A 16,256-nucleotide genomic window follows, 5' to 3' on the forward strand; every position below is an offset into this window, starting at 1 on the left:
GATTTTTAACATTACATATTTATAATACATTACAGATTTGTATACATTAATATTCAGTTTTGTCCACAAAATTAAAGCTGGTTCTCCATTGGAAATTCATCATCTATAAGAGTCAGCTATGGTGATAAAATAGGCGTGAGACTTTTCTAAAAAGATCACTGCATATATATGAGTGCCATTAAAAATATAACATTTATTATTGTGAAGCATATTGTTCTATGAAAAAAATAGCCATTTAAGGAGATGGCTGCAGATTTTATGCGCCAGTAGAGGCAGGTTTCACTATTTCTTCCATTGGATATTGTTGCATGAGAAATAAATGGTATGACAATTCCTCACACAGGAAGGAATTGAATATATTTTCTTGTAGCCAACACCAACAACAGCAGAAGTAATTCAAAACTGAGATCACTTTGTTTGGTTCAGAATTTATTTTTAGACCAGCACTCACTTAGCAGGGATGCTTGCTTCCTTTCAATAGAAATTTCTTCCAAATAAAAAGAAAAGATCAGCTTGCACGATTCTGAGTCATTATGGTAACAATTAAATAAAAATACTGATGAGTGGAATACTACAAATGGTTTTTAATACTGCAATATTTCTATTCAGGCCTTCTCTGGACTGCACCTGAGCTTCTGAGGATGCCAAATCCTCCACCAGAGGGAACACAAAAGGGTGATGTCTATTCCTTCGCAATCATAGTGCATGAAATATTAACAAGGCAAGGACCATTTTTCCTTTCCTGCCCGGAACATCAACATTTCACTCCACAGGGTAAGTACATTTTATATAATGAATAGTTTCAGGCATAACTTTGTGGAATTGTTCCATAAAGAATAATGTTAAAACAAAACCTTGTAACTCCACATGAAAAATAATCTTTATTGCATAAATTTGTTTTTTCCTGTGGAGTTGCAAAGTTTTGTTTAAGCATTATTCATAGAGTGCATTTTATGTGTTACTTGCCACTTATAATTTCTAATTAATAATGAAATCCATTGGAATCTGGTAATAACAGAGTCAGATTTTTAGGTAGGTGGAACAAAACTGTTAATTTTCTTTGCTATTGCCGTGTAGTGGTAGCTTGATGTGATAGTCAGGAAATTGGCAAATTTTAGGAAATTTTTCAATAACTTGAGCATGAAAATACTTTTTGGTGAGCATACCTTCGAATAAAAAAAAATAAATTTCTTGCTACTGCTTGATAAAAAAATAAAGAAATTGGTTGCTAATTAATATATATATATACATATATATATATATATATATATATATATATATATATATATATATATATATATATGTGTGTGTGTGTGTGTGTGTGTGTGTATATATATATATATATATATATATATATATATATATATATGTGTGTGTGTGTGTGTGTGTGTGTGTGTGTGTGTGTATATATATATATATATATATATATATATATATATATATATATATATATATAGTATATACATATACACATGCACGTACACACACGCACACCCTTCGACCAGTGTATCTGCCTAACCACTCTAGAATCCGTACCCAATTCAGCCATAAATTCAGAAGTGAGAACTTGCGAATCTGCATACATATTAGCATTCTGATCTCTTTGGAATTTCCCTAGCAAAACTGTCTTCACTAGATCCTTACCCCTTTCCTCTCCCCCTTCCCAGAATGCCCTGTGCTTCCCCTACCCCAGCCCTTGCATTCCCTCCACCCGAAACCTTCCAGTCTTAACTGAAGAAGGCAGAAAGCCTAAACTTTCTTAAATGTCAATGTCCTTTTACATGTTTTCTATTCATATTTTGTATTCTATTGTGCCCTCAAAGAGTTATATGCATGAACATGTATACAGAGAAAGGGCCTGGTCCCTCTACCCTTATGTATGAATTCCACATGATGTCAGGCTTAGTCCTGGGTGAACTCTCTACCATCACCTACCAAACCGACCTTCTAATTGATTAGGTCCACTATAAAAGCAATGCGAATTCTCTGGAAAAAATAGATTTATTGATCGTACTCATACAAATGCTTAAAATTCTTCAAAATACTCTCCCACTGCATCAATACACTTGCGGAGACGTGTCTGCCATGCCTGGAAGGCACCTTGAAACTCCTCGACGGGAATGTCTCTCAGAAACGTTGTAACATGCTTTTAGATGTTTTCCATGGTCTCCCAATACTATCCTTTCAGCTCTGTCTTTAGTCGGGGAAAGAAGAAAAAGTTGCATGGACCCAAGTCAGAACTGTAATAGGGCTGGGGGACCACCTAGGGGTGGTGCTCCGGTGGGCCCCCAGCTCTAAGGTGGTCCTTCGAGAATATTTGTTTAATACAATAAGTAGTTGGGAGAAATGTACCTGCTTGAAAAGTTATAATCAGGAGTTACTTTGATTACTAAGACCACACTTTGAATATGTCTTAGGAATGTTGAACCCACTATAAAAAATAGCAAATTTATCAATCAACTGGTGGTATAATTGAGAAATTAAATTTTTGAATTATAGATTCGAGATAACTTTATGTGGTAAATAGGTATTTAATTACATGCCTACACACTTGTTATCCTCTGGCATATACGAGGTATCTTGTAAGCATGTAGGTCATTTGAAAGAATAGGGAATTGAAAAAATGCATGCTGATGTAAATCTAACAATAAGACTAAAAGTGGTTACTAAAGGCAACCCTTTTATATTCTTTTTCCCTTATCTCTTGTATGTTGCAAGAAGAATCATATGAGTTGGTGCTACCAATACTGCTACTGAGTCATATTTGATCTAATTAACCCCTGATTAGTGACCCAGTTCTCAGCTGATGACACCACTTTGTCCATTTGTTAGGCATTAATACCCTTAATCAAATATTTGAATCATTAGTTTAATTCAGAGAAAGCCTAATCTTGTAAATGTTTTTAGCAATGACAAATAGGTAATCAATTTTTCCATACGTTTTCCATTAAAGATATGAGATAATAGTAATTTAACAAAAGTTAAAGTAGTTCACAAAAAGTATGTAACTACATAACCTTTAGCAGAAGCATAATGAATCGGTCCTTACATTCAGAAAAGTGTGAATTTTTATTGGAATAAAAATTGACCTTCTCTGCTAGTGAAACAACAGTGTTAGAATTAATTCCTCAATTGAAAATCTAAATAAGTTCATGAAAGGACGTAACTTAACCAACTTTACAATTTTAAAGACTGGAAGTAATAGACTGTAGGTTGATCTTTTACCATTTTCTCGTTTAAAATTTATCGTGAAAGCCCTTGCCGGTCCGCAGTTACGCCAAGGCTCAAATGAAAGCGCCATTGTTTGGCTTACGAGTACGATATCTAGTGAATATCATGCGAACTAAATCGTCCGGTCACACTGCCATTCAAATTGAAGGCGGGATATTTTCACGTTAGGTAGGAGCAAGCTTCTGCCGAATTCTCTGAATATATTGGTGTAAGCCTTTAATATCATATCCAAATGTATTCTTTTTTAAGCTTTATTTTGAACGTCGAACTGTCTGAATTCCAAGTCATCTGGGAAATATATACGCATAATGTCATATAAACGTCTTAATGCTGCAAGTTCATTAGAGAAACCCTAGTTTCTTCTTACACACGTAATTGGTCAACAGTTTATTCACTTCCCCGTTAAATATTTAAATTACGTCTCAAACGATTCCCTTTTTTATAATTTATCTAATTATTTCATTGGCACGTATATAAATGTCGGAAGGCAAAAAAATATTAGCAGTAACTATCGCGGTAAGAGTAGAAAAAAGAGAGTTTATTTGGTCAAATTTTACCTGTTCTAATTAAAAAGTGCTTCAATCATCTTTACATCCTAACTTACCTTTTATAATTGGTGTAGTGCTGCTGTAATGTTCATGTAATATTCAATTGGGCAAGAAGAGGAAAATTTAAGACGTTTTCTATAAACTCGGGAATTGAACCCTGATGCTCGGTGTAAGTATCTGGAAACTTATCCAACGATGTAATGTTATTTGATTACCTTCTGCATCAGTGTGTAATGTATCAGTTTATTTGATTTCCTCATGTAATCATATGTATGTTCATTTGGAGGAGCTGTTTTCGGCAAATATTTACAACTCTGCGTCCACTACAAACGAATTTTCTTCCCTTTAAAGTATTGCATATGTGGTATTACTTCATTTGAGCAAGATGAATGTTTAAATCTATCTCTCCTCCACTAATTCTAAGCGTCCGATGGAAGCGACGCTTTATTGGCGTCCCGTAAGCATATAGCTGCTAAAAAAATGCAAATAAATACAAATAAAATCGTCAAAGGAAGCAATTTTAGGGGTCGTGGTAGTCTAGAGGTAGAGCGTTGAACTACTGACCGGAGGGCCCGGGTTCTAGTCCCGGGCTAAGCCTCTCTGGGCACCCTCAGCTCCACCCAAGCTATGTGATTTTTCGGGTGCTAGATCTTCCTCGGAAACCGTAACCGGCACAGTGAAAGGAGCTGGCCCCCCTACCCTGATGTATGAATTTCACATGGCGTCGGCTTAGTACTGGGTGAACTCTAACATCACCTACCAAACCGACCTTTGGGCTGATTACTGTGTTTATGTTAAAACAATTTTGTAATGTTTTGCTATTTTAAATTAATTATTCACTCTATATAAGTCGCATCCACTTTTTTTGTTGATATCGGGTAACCCTTTTACCTAATTTCTGAATGATCTCTGTTTTGCATACATGATAATTTAAATTATATTTAAAATATCCTCCTATCAGGATTGTCTAAACGGTGTGTTTTATGGATAAAACATGGTAGTTTATATGCTGATAAGTAGCATTAAGGAGAGCTGACGAAAAAGTATTAATAATAGCTACTAGGGGTGAAGTTAGAGAGTTGGTGTCATGTTTGCCGTAAGGTACATGTAGTAGGATACTGCAGAAGAGATTAATAAAAACCTGGCAATTTTCCACAGAATAATATATTTTGTGGAATATTGCCAATTTTTAGTTAATCATGATATTCTACCATATCACGCCTGATACGTCTCTTTTTATGCAGAAGAGATGTACGATTTTCAAAATTCGGAGGCAGGGTAGAGACTAAAACTGCTTCGATATTAACCTGGTTTTGACGAAAGGTCACAATGGGTAGCTTATTGTCCCACCCGATGGGCGTGAAGAGTGCACCTCAACTGCTTTCTGCATGGCATTTAACAAAGGATGTCCATGCTACGTAATCATCCACCCTTTCTCGACTTCTAACCCGCGCCACGTGCGTCGAAAGGGTATATTTTGAAATAGTCAACCGGTCAAAGTAAAAACAGTTTTTTGTTGGATCCACGAACCAAGCACTGACTACATTTCAGTTTCTCATTTTATACCACAAGAAATATATAGAAGAACTGCATGGCAAAGAACTTAGGCCAGCAAGCTTAGAGATAGAAAAAGAACATGAGGTAGATGAAGATAGCCAAGGTCTAGGCATGTTCGACGATGAGATAGAAAGGGTTTTAAGGGGGATAAAATCAAATAAGACCGTGGGGATAAGCAACATTTCTGTGGAACAACTAAAAAGTTTAAGGCGGGAGGAAGAGTCTTTATAGGCTGATTCGTAACATGTATGGGGAAGGAATCTGGCCGGAAGACTTTGTGAGACAGTGTTAGTTCCCATTCCGAATAAGATAAAGGCTACATCATGTGAGGACTACAGGACGATAAGTTTGATATCACACGCAGCTAAAGTTGTTCTAAGGATCATTTACGAAAGGATAGAGAGTAGGGCAAATGATTACTTAGGGGGTGATGATCAGCTTGGGTTTAGGAAGGGGAGAGGTACGCGTGATGCCATTGCAGTAATGAGATTAATCGAGAGGAATATAGAATACAAGCAGGAAGTATTTGCCTGTTTCATAGATTTCGAAAAAGCGTTTAATAGAGTGAATTGGGAAAAACTAATGAGTATATTGAAGAAAATAGGAATAGATTGGAGGGAAAGGAGGCTAATCCGCAACCTGTACATGTCTCACTCTGCTCAGGTGCGGGTGGGGAACGGGGAGTCCGGTTGGGCAGTGTTAGGAAGAGTTGTAAGGCAGGGTTACCCATTATCACCGTTGCTGTTCAACCTGTCTGCAGAGGAAATGATTAAAGAGGCATGGGAAGAACTGGAGGTAGGAATGAAGGTGGGCGGGGAATTCGTAAAATCCGTTAGGTTTGCTGATGACCAAGGTTTAGTTTGTCAGTCAGCCAAGGGGTTGCAAGTATTGCTGAGTGAATCGGAAATTCAGTGCGACAGGTATGGGATGAGAATCAATAGTAAACCAAAGGTTATGCGATTTTCCAGAAAGACAAAGGCTAAGGTTTACATAAAAATAGAAGGGCAAAAACTAGAGCAGATTATTGATAACCGATAGATTGCCTAATAATAAATTCCCAGCAAAATATGAAACCATGTTTAACTCCACGTACTCCGCTACGGAAGCGTATTAGGCCTTTGGTAGCGGAATTGCCACGAATCTTCGGATTTCCTAAAAAATCATCATGTTACACTATAATATCGAGGAGAAATATTTTTCCGTTGATATTTTTATTGTTTTATATTAAGGCTTAATTTTTTTTATTATAACAAGATAATATTTTCATTAATGAATAACCACAACTTTGACGACGCTAAGGAATGCAATAAATACTGCTCATCAGCTTTTTGCAGGTAAATTTATCGTAATTAGCCAATATTTTGCTTTGGAAGGAAGAATAGGAAAACTGAGATGTTCCAATTGTACGTATACTTGATGAAACAGATTGTCCCTGAGATTGATCAAATAATCAATTTTAAAACTAAAGTAAGCCATTAACCGAAGTCGAGAGAAGCCAGGGAAAGTGGATGGAGGAAATATGAAAAGTATGTTTAAGGTCGTGATACATAGAATGGGGAACGTTGGGTAAGAGGGGATAGAGGGTAGAAGAGAGTAGGTAGCATGAAGGCAGGTGGAAGAAATGAAGGAATAAATACGTATTGTTGGGCAAAGAAAGAGGAATACATCTGTATATGTACTCAGAAGTAAACAGTCGTTAGGTACCGGCCGAAAACTACCTTTAAAGAGGTATAATAATACCTTAAATGAAATGAATTCATGTATAATTAGTTACTCTGGGAAAATGTGTACGCTAAGTTTTCTGCATTCATAATTGAATTTGATAATTTTAGTGTTAGGTTCAAGAATGTATTTATTTAAATTAGTGCATGAATTAGACGTCGCCCAAGGAGCTGGCTGAGAAAATGTGACCCATAAACCATTAATAAAGAGAAGGAAGGAAATTATCCTGGAGCCTGACCCCCTAAGCGATCGATCGGAAGAGAAACAAGAAAACTTTAATGAAAAAGGAAGAGATAAATATAACCTCGCTCTCCTCACACCCAAGTGGTATAGAATAAATTTTGTATCCAGTTATTTTCCTTCACCCGAAGCTCTATTATTATCAGTGGTCTACCGGATATTATGGGGATTTTAGTGGACAAAGGGACAAAGGACTTCCACGATATAAGTCCCGCCTACCTCGGACTGTATACCCTAAAACCTCATATTACAGCAAACTAATTTTTCAACTCAATACTATCCAACCGTCTCCATTCACTCATTTCCTCCCTCTATCCTACTTATCCAACATTTTCTCGTCTATATTTGCCGTCACTCGAATGCCGTATTGTGTTAATAATCTATTTCTTCTCGTACTTAGTCAAAATATATTTTGAGATCCAAAACTGTGCTTCAGCACCCGCAAATAACGATTCTCAACAGTAAAATTCTCTCCAAAAAAATATCACCTCTGGTGTCAAAACGATCTCTAGAAAACACTTTTTGAAAAATGTTTTGGAGTGTATGCATTAATTATTGGTGCCATTATATGGAATAATGTATTAAATTACTATGCGAATCTTTGAACCTTTGTGAAGTATTTCATGTAGTAATCATAACCTGGTTTTTTCCTCCATGAACCATAGACTCTGTGAGCGCTCTCTTTGAAGTAATAGTTAGTTACGTATTTAGTAATCCATAGAAAAGAAGAAAAAGTTCTTCCTCTTTTTGTAGAACCACGAACTAATTGGGGAATGTATTCAACATAATAAACGATCTTAGAATACTGGATTAATCTCCTCTGGGGTTTAATGTTTGAAGTTGCGGTGTTTTTTTTTTCTTGGGGGATCGGCGTGGATTTGAGAGGACTTGTCGTAACACCCATTTGCCATTTTCCTCCGCATTCAGTCAACAGATCTTTGGCGGCCTAGGTGTAATTTCCGCTGGGGAAATGAACGTATTCATTTCACCGTGCAACCGTTTTGATTGGGGCTCCAGGGCAGAAAGGCGACGGCATTTGTAGGGTTAAATTTTGTGTGTGCTACCAGGCGGGGGAAATATATTTCGGCGCGCGCGCGCGTAAGGCACCTACCCCCCCCCCTTCCTCCCTCCACTCTTCCTCTCACCTCTCCCCCCCCCCGAATGCGAGCAACTGCTCCCTCCAAGTCGAGCGTTGTTCACGCCGGTTAGATATCTGGAGCATGATAAAGGGTTTCATCATCAGGCCCCTTTCGACTAAAAATTAATATTCCTTCCCTCCTAACCCTTTTTCGGGCAGTAAGATGAATCCCCACGAAAATAGTTCGATTGCTTGAGTTTGAAGATTATGTGCCCGCGTCTCGCAATATAGTGAGCATATGTCTCACAGTTTATATAATGAGCATTTACGGCTTACGAATCGCAATTTGTAGCTGAAATTTGGAGGTGACAGGCATCATCCTTCACCGTAGTTCTCTCAAAATTCAATCACTAACCTGTCTTGAGTTATGTTTTCACCTGAGGAAATCATCGAAATCTAAGGAATTATAGGCATAATTTTGTGGAGGTGACAGAAATTAATACGATTGAAATTCATTGACTTTATTCAATGCTTACTTCATCCTTTGATTTAAAAAACTAGTATCAGGACGTTGAGTAAAGTCGTGTAATAACTAGAATTAGGTAATCGAGTAAAATTATGGAAAACCAGGAAGGTTTTACTCATTGGAGAATTTTAAGAAAATTCTCAATAAGCTCGTATTTGCTTCCTATCCAAACAAAATCAGCCATTTTATTTCATTGAGCATATCCCTATTTATGAGTCCTTGACTAGCTGAAGTACTTAATCGTGAATGATAAAAAAAATAGTGAAATAGACTCAAGTTATCTTCGATGCCATGTTTCATCATCTGGCGAAGAACTCTCTGAATGAATATTGTTTGTGTTAAAACGATTCATGTGATGCAGTTTGGTTTCTCGTTTCCTACTTTGTGCTTGAAACGATTTGGTACAATATGGTGAACCACAGAATTCTGGAATGTATACCGATCCATCTCGCGTTCTGCTTACAAAGTCAAAAGGCTGATTGAAGCGAAATAAAAACTCTCGACAAGAAGGTGATAATGTTTTCTTGAGGTGGATTTAAAGTCTATATATAATCTGGATACGTGCAAAAAACGAATGGGCACAGCCAGTATTGATCTCATCTAACGCCAAATATTTAAATTACTGGAAACGCGTATTATGCTATAATTCAACTTAAACCTAGGTGAATAACTTAGGCAAGATTTCTGAACCAAGTTTTCCCTTCGAGATTCAGTAACGCCTGTCTACACTATGTACCTTATTCAATATAGTTTAGATCACTGATCCCACTCATTTCGTACGAAAATAGGAAGTTAAGAATTCACACTTAGGTTGATTTGTGGTAACTTGATGGATATGAAAATACCGAAAGCACTGAAGCAACGTTCACACACATTGAGGATTCGATGAATGGAAAACGAACATCAAATAAGTATCAAAGTGCGTTCTCACGAATGATTTATTGTTAATTATAAAAGTTATGAAACCGCCCATAGCTTCATTATTCCAACAATTTTGGGATGAGTTACGCGACACCTGCAAAACAGTTTCCAGAAAATATCGTGGACGTGGGAAATATGGATTTGGCATCTTCGTCTTTAATGATGTAAGTTTAAGGTACAATGAATGTGCTCTGTGAAGTACCAGTAAAAGAATGACAACAATATTATCTCTTGCGTAGATAAACGCTGTGGAAAACAGTATTGGGTTTACCGTGACGCGAATAGTCGTGGGTATGTAAGGGAATTAAAATCGATCAATACGAAATTCCTTTCCTCGCATTGCATCCAGATGGTCTAAATCGCCGATGAGTGTTTTTTTGTCTCAACGATATACTCAGTGGTGTCAGAAGTACACTCAGCAGTTCAGTACCTCTCCAAAAAAAATATATCAGCTTCCCCCATATTCGTGGCCACAACGGTGACGTACTACAAAGACTCGTGTTCGTCGTGTGATGATGTGACCACGGAATTCCTCCCCCACCTCCACCGGTACATTTGGGAGGGCAGGGAGAATAAGGGCGTCATGGGATGCGACCAAAGGGCGGGCAGTAAAAAAAAAAGGAACATAGACGACGTTCCAAAACAAAAGCGAAGAAACGACGACGACCCCCCTCACGCGGATCCCGGGGAGCGAGCGATCTTTAAACTCCCCGGCCGCACACTAAAAAAAGAAACTAAAATAAAGCCTTTGCCCTTCCGACCCGGGCGTGGCACTCTAATCGAAAATTAGGTTCAATTCCCCCGCGTGTGACTCCTCCCAAGATCTCTCCATTCATGAAATATTCGCACGGCCTGAGAGTACTCCGTGCAATAACTCTTAGTCTTAGAGTCCGGAGGTGAGAGGAGGAGGAGAGGAAGAGGAGAGGAACAAGTAGGAGAAGACGAAGAGACGTTCGCCTTTAGACTGGAGATGAGGCGGTGGGTGATGGCGGAAGGGGAAGCGATGGGAGAGAGGTGATGGGATGGGGAGACGATGGCACGAAGGAGGCGTCCGATACAGGGGCCAGCGGGAAAGACGTGGGCGACCTCTGGATGGGGAGTGTCGGCTATAGACTAACCCCTTCGGTACCCCCTCCCACATACACACACACAAACAATCTCCCCATCAATCTCCACGCGTTCCCGGAGCCACGCCTATATAGTATATGTGCTCCCCCCGGGGGCGTAAAAAAAGGAATGGTGGTGGGTATAGCGATTGTCTCCTCCCCCTTAAGCCTTGGATACCCTTTGGCTTCCGGAACTTGCCAATTATTACCAAGGCAGGAGGAAAAAAATAGTCCTCGATGAGGGTGTCAAATGCCTTTCGAACTGAATTAGTTATTTTTTGCATGAAATGACTATAGAATGTTGACCTCATTTTTGGATATACGCGGTGCGGTCGGTCTCTTGTTCAGTTGCGAACATCTAACGGCTATGAACACGCCCTACCAATTAATATGCTACTTCACCATCAAACGCCTCTGGTACGACGCGTAAGTATAGATTTTGTATGCGGCAAAGTATGCCAAGGCAGGGTATCCGTGTTCTGGCAGAAGGCAGTTGATCTAGTGGTTGTTTGGTTCACACCGCGCACCCAGAGCCACTGTGGGCATGATTAAACATCTTCATTAACGACCACGTTGCCTATTACTCTGCTCCTAATATTCTCCCACGTAGTTTCAAATAGTTGAAGTTAATTTGGCAAAGCGTACTCTTGTAGCTCCTCTCGGAAATTACATTTTTGAACCGATCGGATTAAAAATTCCTCATGTAAAACTTATTTTCTAATTTGAAGAATTAATATTGGCAATTTTAATTTTATATGTTAATATTACTGATGAATCGGGAGTTTCTGTATTAGATCCATTAGTGTATAACTGGATATAGGTACTATTGTTATTCTGCTGCTAATGTTGGTCATATGCTATCAATATTGCCTTTATAAAGCATGCTTTTATCCTATAAAATATTGAAAGGTAGTTGTTCGGTGAAAGGCGTGATTGAATGGAGGACGATGAGGAGAGGAGGTGGGTAGAGGAAGGGAGAGAAAGGAAGGCATTCTGGATAGCATGGAGGTAGGCAGATGTTACGAAGAAATGGAGAAAGAAATAATGTAGGGTAAAGAAATAGGAAGTTCTCATGTACAAACTTGGAAGTAAATAGTCTTCAAACACCTTCCAACGCCTAAGTACTAGTATAAAGATACTCGTTTAGAATACCTTGAACAAAATAAATCTAAAAATTAAGCTTGCAAAAATTATTACATTGACGAACTTTGCTTATGTATTGAATAAAGAATAATTATTATATCAGCCCTACTCATGAGTTATAGGTAATTATTTTCATACGAGACAAAAGAAGTTTGGCAAACATGGCAGCAATCTGGTTCGCTGCAAGGATAAACACAGGTTATAAATTCCGTGTCAAAGCTGCGAGCTTGTGTGTTCACCAATAGAATTTGTAGAACAATTCACTCCATGGATTTCATGATTCCCCTCTGCACTTTACGTGTTTAGTGCATCCAGAGGGTAAGTGCCTACATCGTGTTGTTAGCAATTTTGTCACGCTACGACCTTTGCGCTGTTGCCTTCAATGGCCCATTTCGCAATTCACGGGAGTATTTAAACTTTAATGGGAAACGACGACCCAATGTAATGTTTTGAGCATTCAAAAAGCTGTATTTAATGGGAGATGTACGTAGATAGTGGGGAAAGGGAAGACGATTAACCCTCATTAGACACGAGGTATAATGAAGAATAGTAATTATATCAGATAATACTGAATTTTTGGGGATAAGGTCGGTTCTTAGTTCCTCATCGAAGGCAGGCAAGCGACAAAACAACATCCTTCCTCTGTCCCACTCAATCGCCGGCGACGCCCATGAAGACCGCCCCCGTCACCTCGTTAGCCCGAGCTTAATTTTTTATGGTTGAAAAGGTAGGTGGGGGGGAGGAGGGCTCATCTCTTTTGAATGGACCCCCCCCTCACACCCCGATCCCCCATCGTTCCCTAGTGCCCCGAGCCATTTGCTTTTATTAGTCACTGCCGACTCATTAGGTTTTCGCTTCCGAACTGTTGACGCCCAGCGATGGCCCGAGTCGTTGGCGCGCCCCACAGCGGTTTGACGGGAGCAATGCATTTCAAAAGGGAGTGTTTTCCTCGATAGGGAAAACCTCTGGGGCGTCGACTGCGACGTTTGCGAATGCGTGAAAAAAAGAGGAAGGGGTGCGAAGATTCGGAAGGGATAAACCGGCACTGGGGAGCTAGCGATATTTTTCGATGTATCGTACGAAGAGAGCGATATTCTCACGGCAGGGATTGTATTTTGATATTGAACCGCTGATTAGTGCGATCTAAAATTCTAAATGTCGACTCTCCAGTGGACGTATTTAATGGTATCTACATCAAAACAAAACATTAAGCTGAAGACGATGAAGATCAGGTGGTGTATCTTTCGTAGTGAACAAATCATAAGTATATCGTAATTATTATGTTATGGAGATAATTTGTAAAAAAAACTTCCCCAGATTATTTATCAAATTCGCACGTAGCCGCAAGATGTTTCTGTAAAAAAAACACTGGGTTGTTTGTTTAATTTTGCCTTTTTGTGATATCGAACTGCGCCAGGGAAAACTAATTTAAACATATCATTACGCTAATTTGTTCCTCTTGTTTATCCAAGGATAATTTATCATGTCGGTATAGTTAAGGGTTCTAATTTCCTCTTTCTCTCTCTCTCAGGTGTGAAATGGTGTACAGCAGCTACTGCTTTTAAATTTTAATTAGGGTCTTGTACTCTAATTGCTCTTTATTCTTTCTTTAAATTCGACGCGATGTCAATCTATGATGCTTGGTGTACGATTTAAAATATCACAAATCAATATTAAACAGAAAAATTATTAGTTTTAGACAATATAGCAATTAGTATACATGTAAAAAAAATTGAGAAAGATCAAAATATTGCGACTTCATATCGATGTCTCTGTAAATGATGCACAGACTGCTGGTGAATTGTTTCTAAACGTATTGTCCACCTAAGTTCGCTGTTGTAATATAGCGCAAATTCTATTTCATATTTAAGCATAGCGTTTTCGACTCATCGACACAATACAATTTTACGATGAGAGAAAGAGCGTTCATATAGAAACACCATGGGCAAACTGTTTCAAAATCACAGTTCTATTCTAAGTACTCTTAAGCGACTGACTTTAATGCGATATCTTATTTTTTTCAACATAACAATATCGATTCGATACACACTCACGATACTCATTGCGCACAGCACAGCCCTGGTAACACCCCCTCCCCCATTTCGGGTGCCGAGTGGTGGAAGGCGTACGAAAATCGAGGTCATCTGTGCCATTGGTCGTCGTCATCACCTTGGAGGGGGAGGAGAGGGAAAGGGGAAACGATGGAAGGAGAGAGCGCGAAGACTCGGCTTAGGCATTGGCCTAATCCTGACGAAGCGCACCGATTGGTCCGGCCATTAACGTCCCATCCGACGGACTGCGTGCTGGACCAGTATATTTCCCCACGCGCCACCAAAACAGCGAACGAGGGCGACACATAACTTCCCATTACGTGAGGCGACGCGTAATATACGCTGGAAAGGGATCGATCCTTGAAACTGTTATGAGGATAAAGTTAAGTGCCCAAGGGTTATAAGAGAAACTGTGATGGAAGCTTCCCTACGGCATATGGAGAGTGAATGTGGCCTGAGGGAAGGAAGCGTGAAGGAGAGGAGGTAGAGATGAATGAATCAATTTTCGATTAGAGCACGAAGTTTCTCGATGCTAGAGGCACTGCCGGTGCATAAAGGGGCCAAAAGGAAACGCCATAAGGAGGACGTAGTTTTTCGGCAGTATAACCGAAATGATTTATTTTATAAATATATGGTGCACGCAGAATGTAAATAAGCAAAGGTTATGAAGTTTTAGAGGAGTAGATAAGGTGAGTTAAACATTAAATTAGGACAAATTGAGTAGCTTCAGGCGTGATGTGGTGAAACATAATGAATAACTGATCTAACTAACTTTTCCACTTGATAAATTTTTTTTATTTTAATATTTTTTTATTTATTTATCAAGTGGATAAATGCTATGATCTGTTATTCATTAAATTTGGAGGTGATAACGCAGATCAGGTAAAACAAGTAGCCAATCTCGAATGTGTTCTGAACCAAAATGGTCAAAGTAGTGGGGACAAAAGAAGAAAAATTAAGTAGAGCAAAGAATCTTTCACAAGGAAGAGGGCATTGCTAATAGTAGCGTTGAGTATGTATGTCATGAAAATTCATTTACATTGAAAATGAGCCCGGTTTTGTAAGACGCGGAAACATGTGAGCATTGAGAGTTTGACCTGGTTGATAAGGCAACCACGTGATTTTTATTTGTTTCCAGTTGAGAATTTCGTTAGTTAATCATGTTTTTTGGAATCTTTTACAAATATGACTCACACGCCGCTTATGATTTCCAAAAATATAGTCTAATTTGCCATGGTTGAAAGTACAGAAACATTGAATCAAGGTAACAATGCATAGATAGATGGAGGCTTTTGAAATGTGGGTGTGGAAAATGATGGAAAAGGTAAAATGAACAGAAAAGGAAACAAAACAGACAGTGTTAGTTATGGCAAGGGAGGATAGGGGAATTTTTTGGAGGCAGGAAAGGATGCAGAGCATTTTGATTGGCAATTGGTTGTTGAAGCGATTGTGGTGGGAACGTGAGGCCAGCTAGGTAGGGGCAGGAAAGGGATGGGTATATTGGCCAGAATGAAGAGAGGAAAGAAGTATGCAGAATTGAAGGATTGATTGTAGCGTCGCTCAATGTTAGGAAGTTTATTTGCTAGTCTGTGTCAATCTAAAACCTACTTTAAACAGTAGAATATCGAGAGAAAATAAATGCATGCATGCCATAATCATTACTCGGGACATTGTACAGGTATAATCAGTTTTATAGGTAAGAGATGAAAATCGAACATAAGAAAAAGAAATAATGGGATCCTCAGAAGTTCGAAATGCTAAGTTAAGTACTAAAGTTTGCGGAGGAAACTTACTGGAAAAAGTACAACGGTTCAAGTGGGAGTGTTTTTGATGAAGATGGGCAGAGTAGTTGGGGAATCAAAATAAAAATTGCGTTTGGTGAAGTAGTGTTTGCAAAGAGCCAGGAGCTAATGGCAGACATCACGAGTAAAGATGCAATGAAAAGATTTTTGAAAACTTTGATGTGGAGCGTATTGTTGCATGGATCGGAAACTAAGGCTTTGGGAGAATAGAATAAATTTGGATTGGTGACTTTTGAGGTGTGGATGTGGGAAAAACTGAAAATATAATGGACGAAAAATAAACAAATATTGACGTTTTTAGATATGATAGGGAAAAAAGATGGCTGTTGGA

The 16,256-nt window shown here is 38.7% G+C and overlaps 1 protein-coding gene across 1 annotated transcript in view; it reads left to right on the forward strand.

Moving 5' to 3' along the window:
• The window catches only part of LOC139696656 (atrial natriuretic peptide receptor 1), a 370,838-nt gene that overhangs the window by 188,779 nt on the left and 165,803 nt on the right, over positions 1 to 16,256 (forward strand). Inside the window, exon 14 of the mRNA XM_071595471.1 lies at positions 610 to 774. Coding sequence (XP_071451572.1) covers positions 610 to 774 — 165 coding nt within the window. The remainder of the gene's footprint in view (positions 1 to 609; positions 775 to 16,256) is intronic.

Source organism: Hetaerina americana, unplaced genomic scaffold (assembly GCF_022747635.1).
Source record: "Hetaerina americana unplaced genomic scaffold, ioHetAmer1.1.p SCAF_7, whole genome shotgun sequence".
Classification (NCBI taxonomy): domain Eukaryota; kingdom Metazoa; phylum Arthropoda; class Insecta; order Odonata; family Calopterygidae; genus Hetaerina; species Hetaerina americana.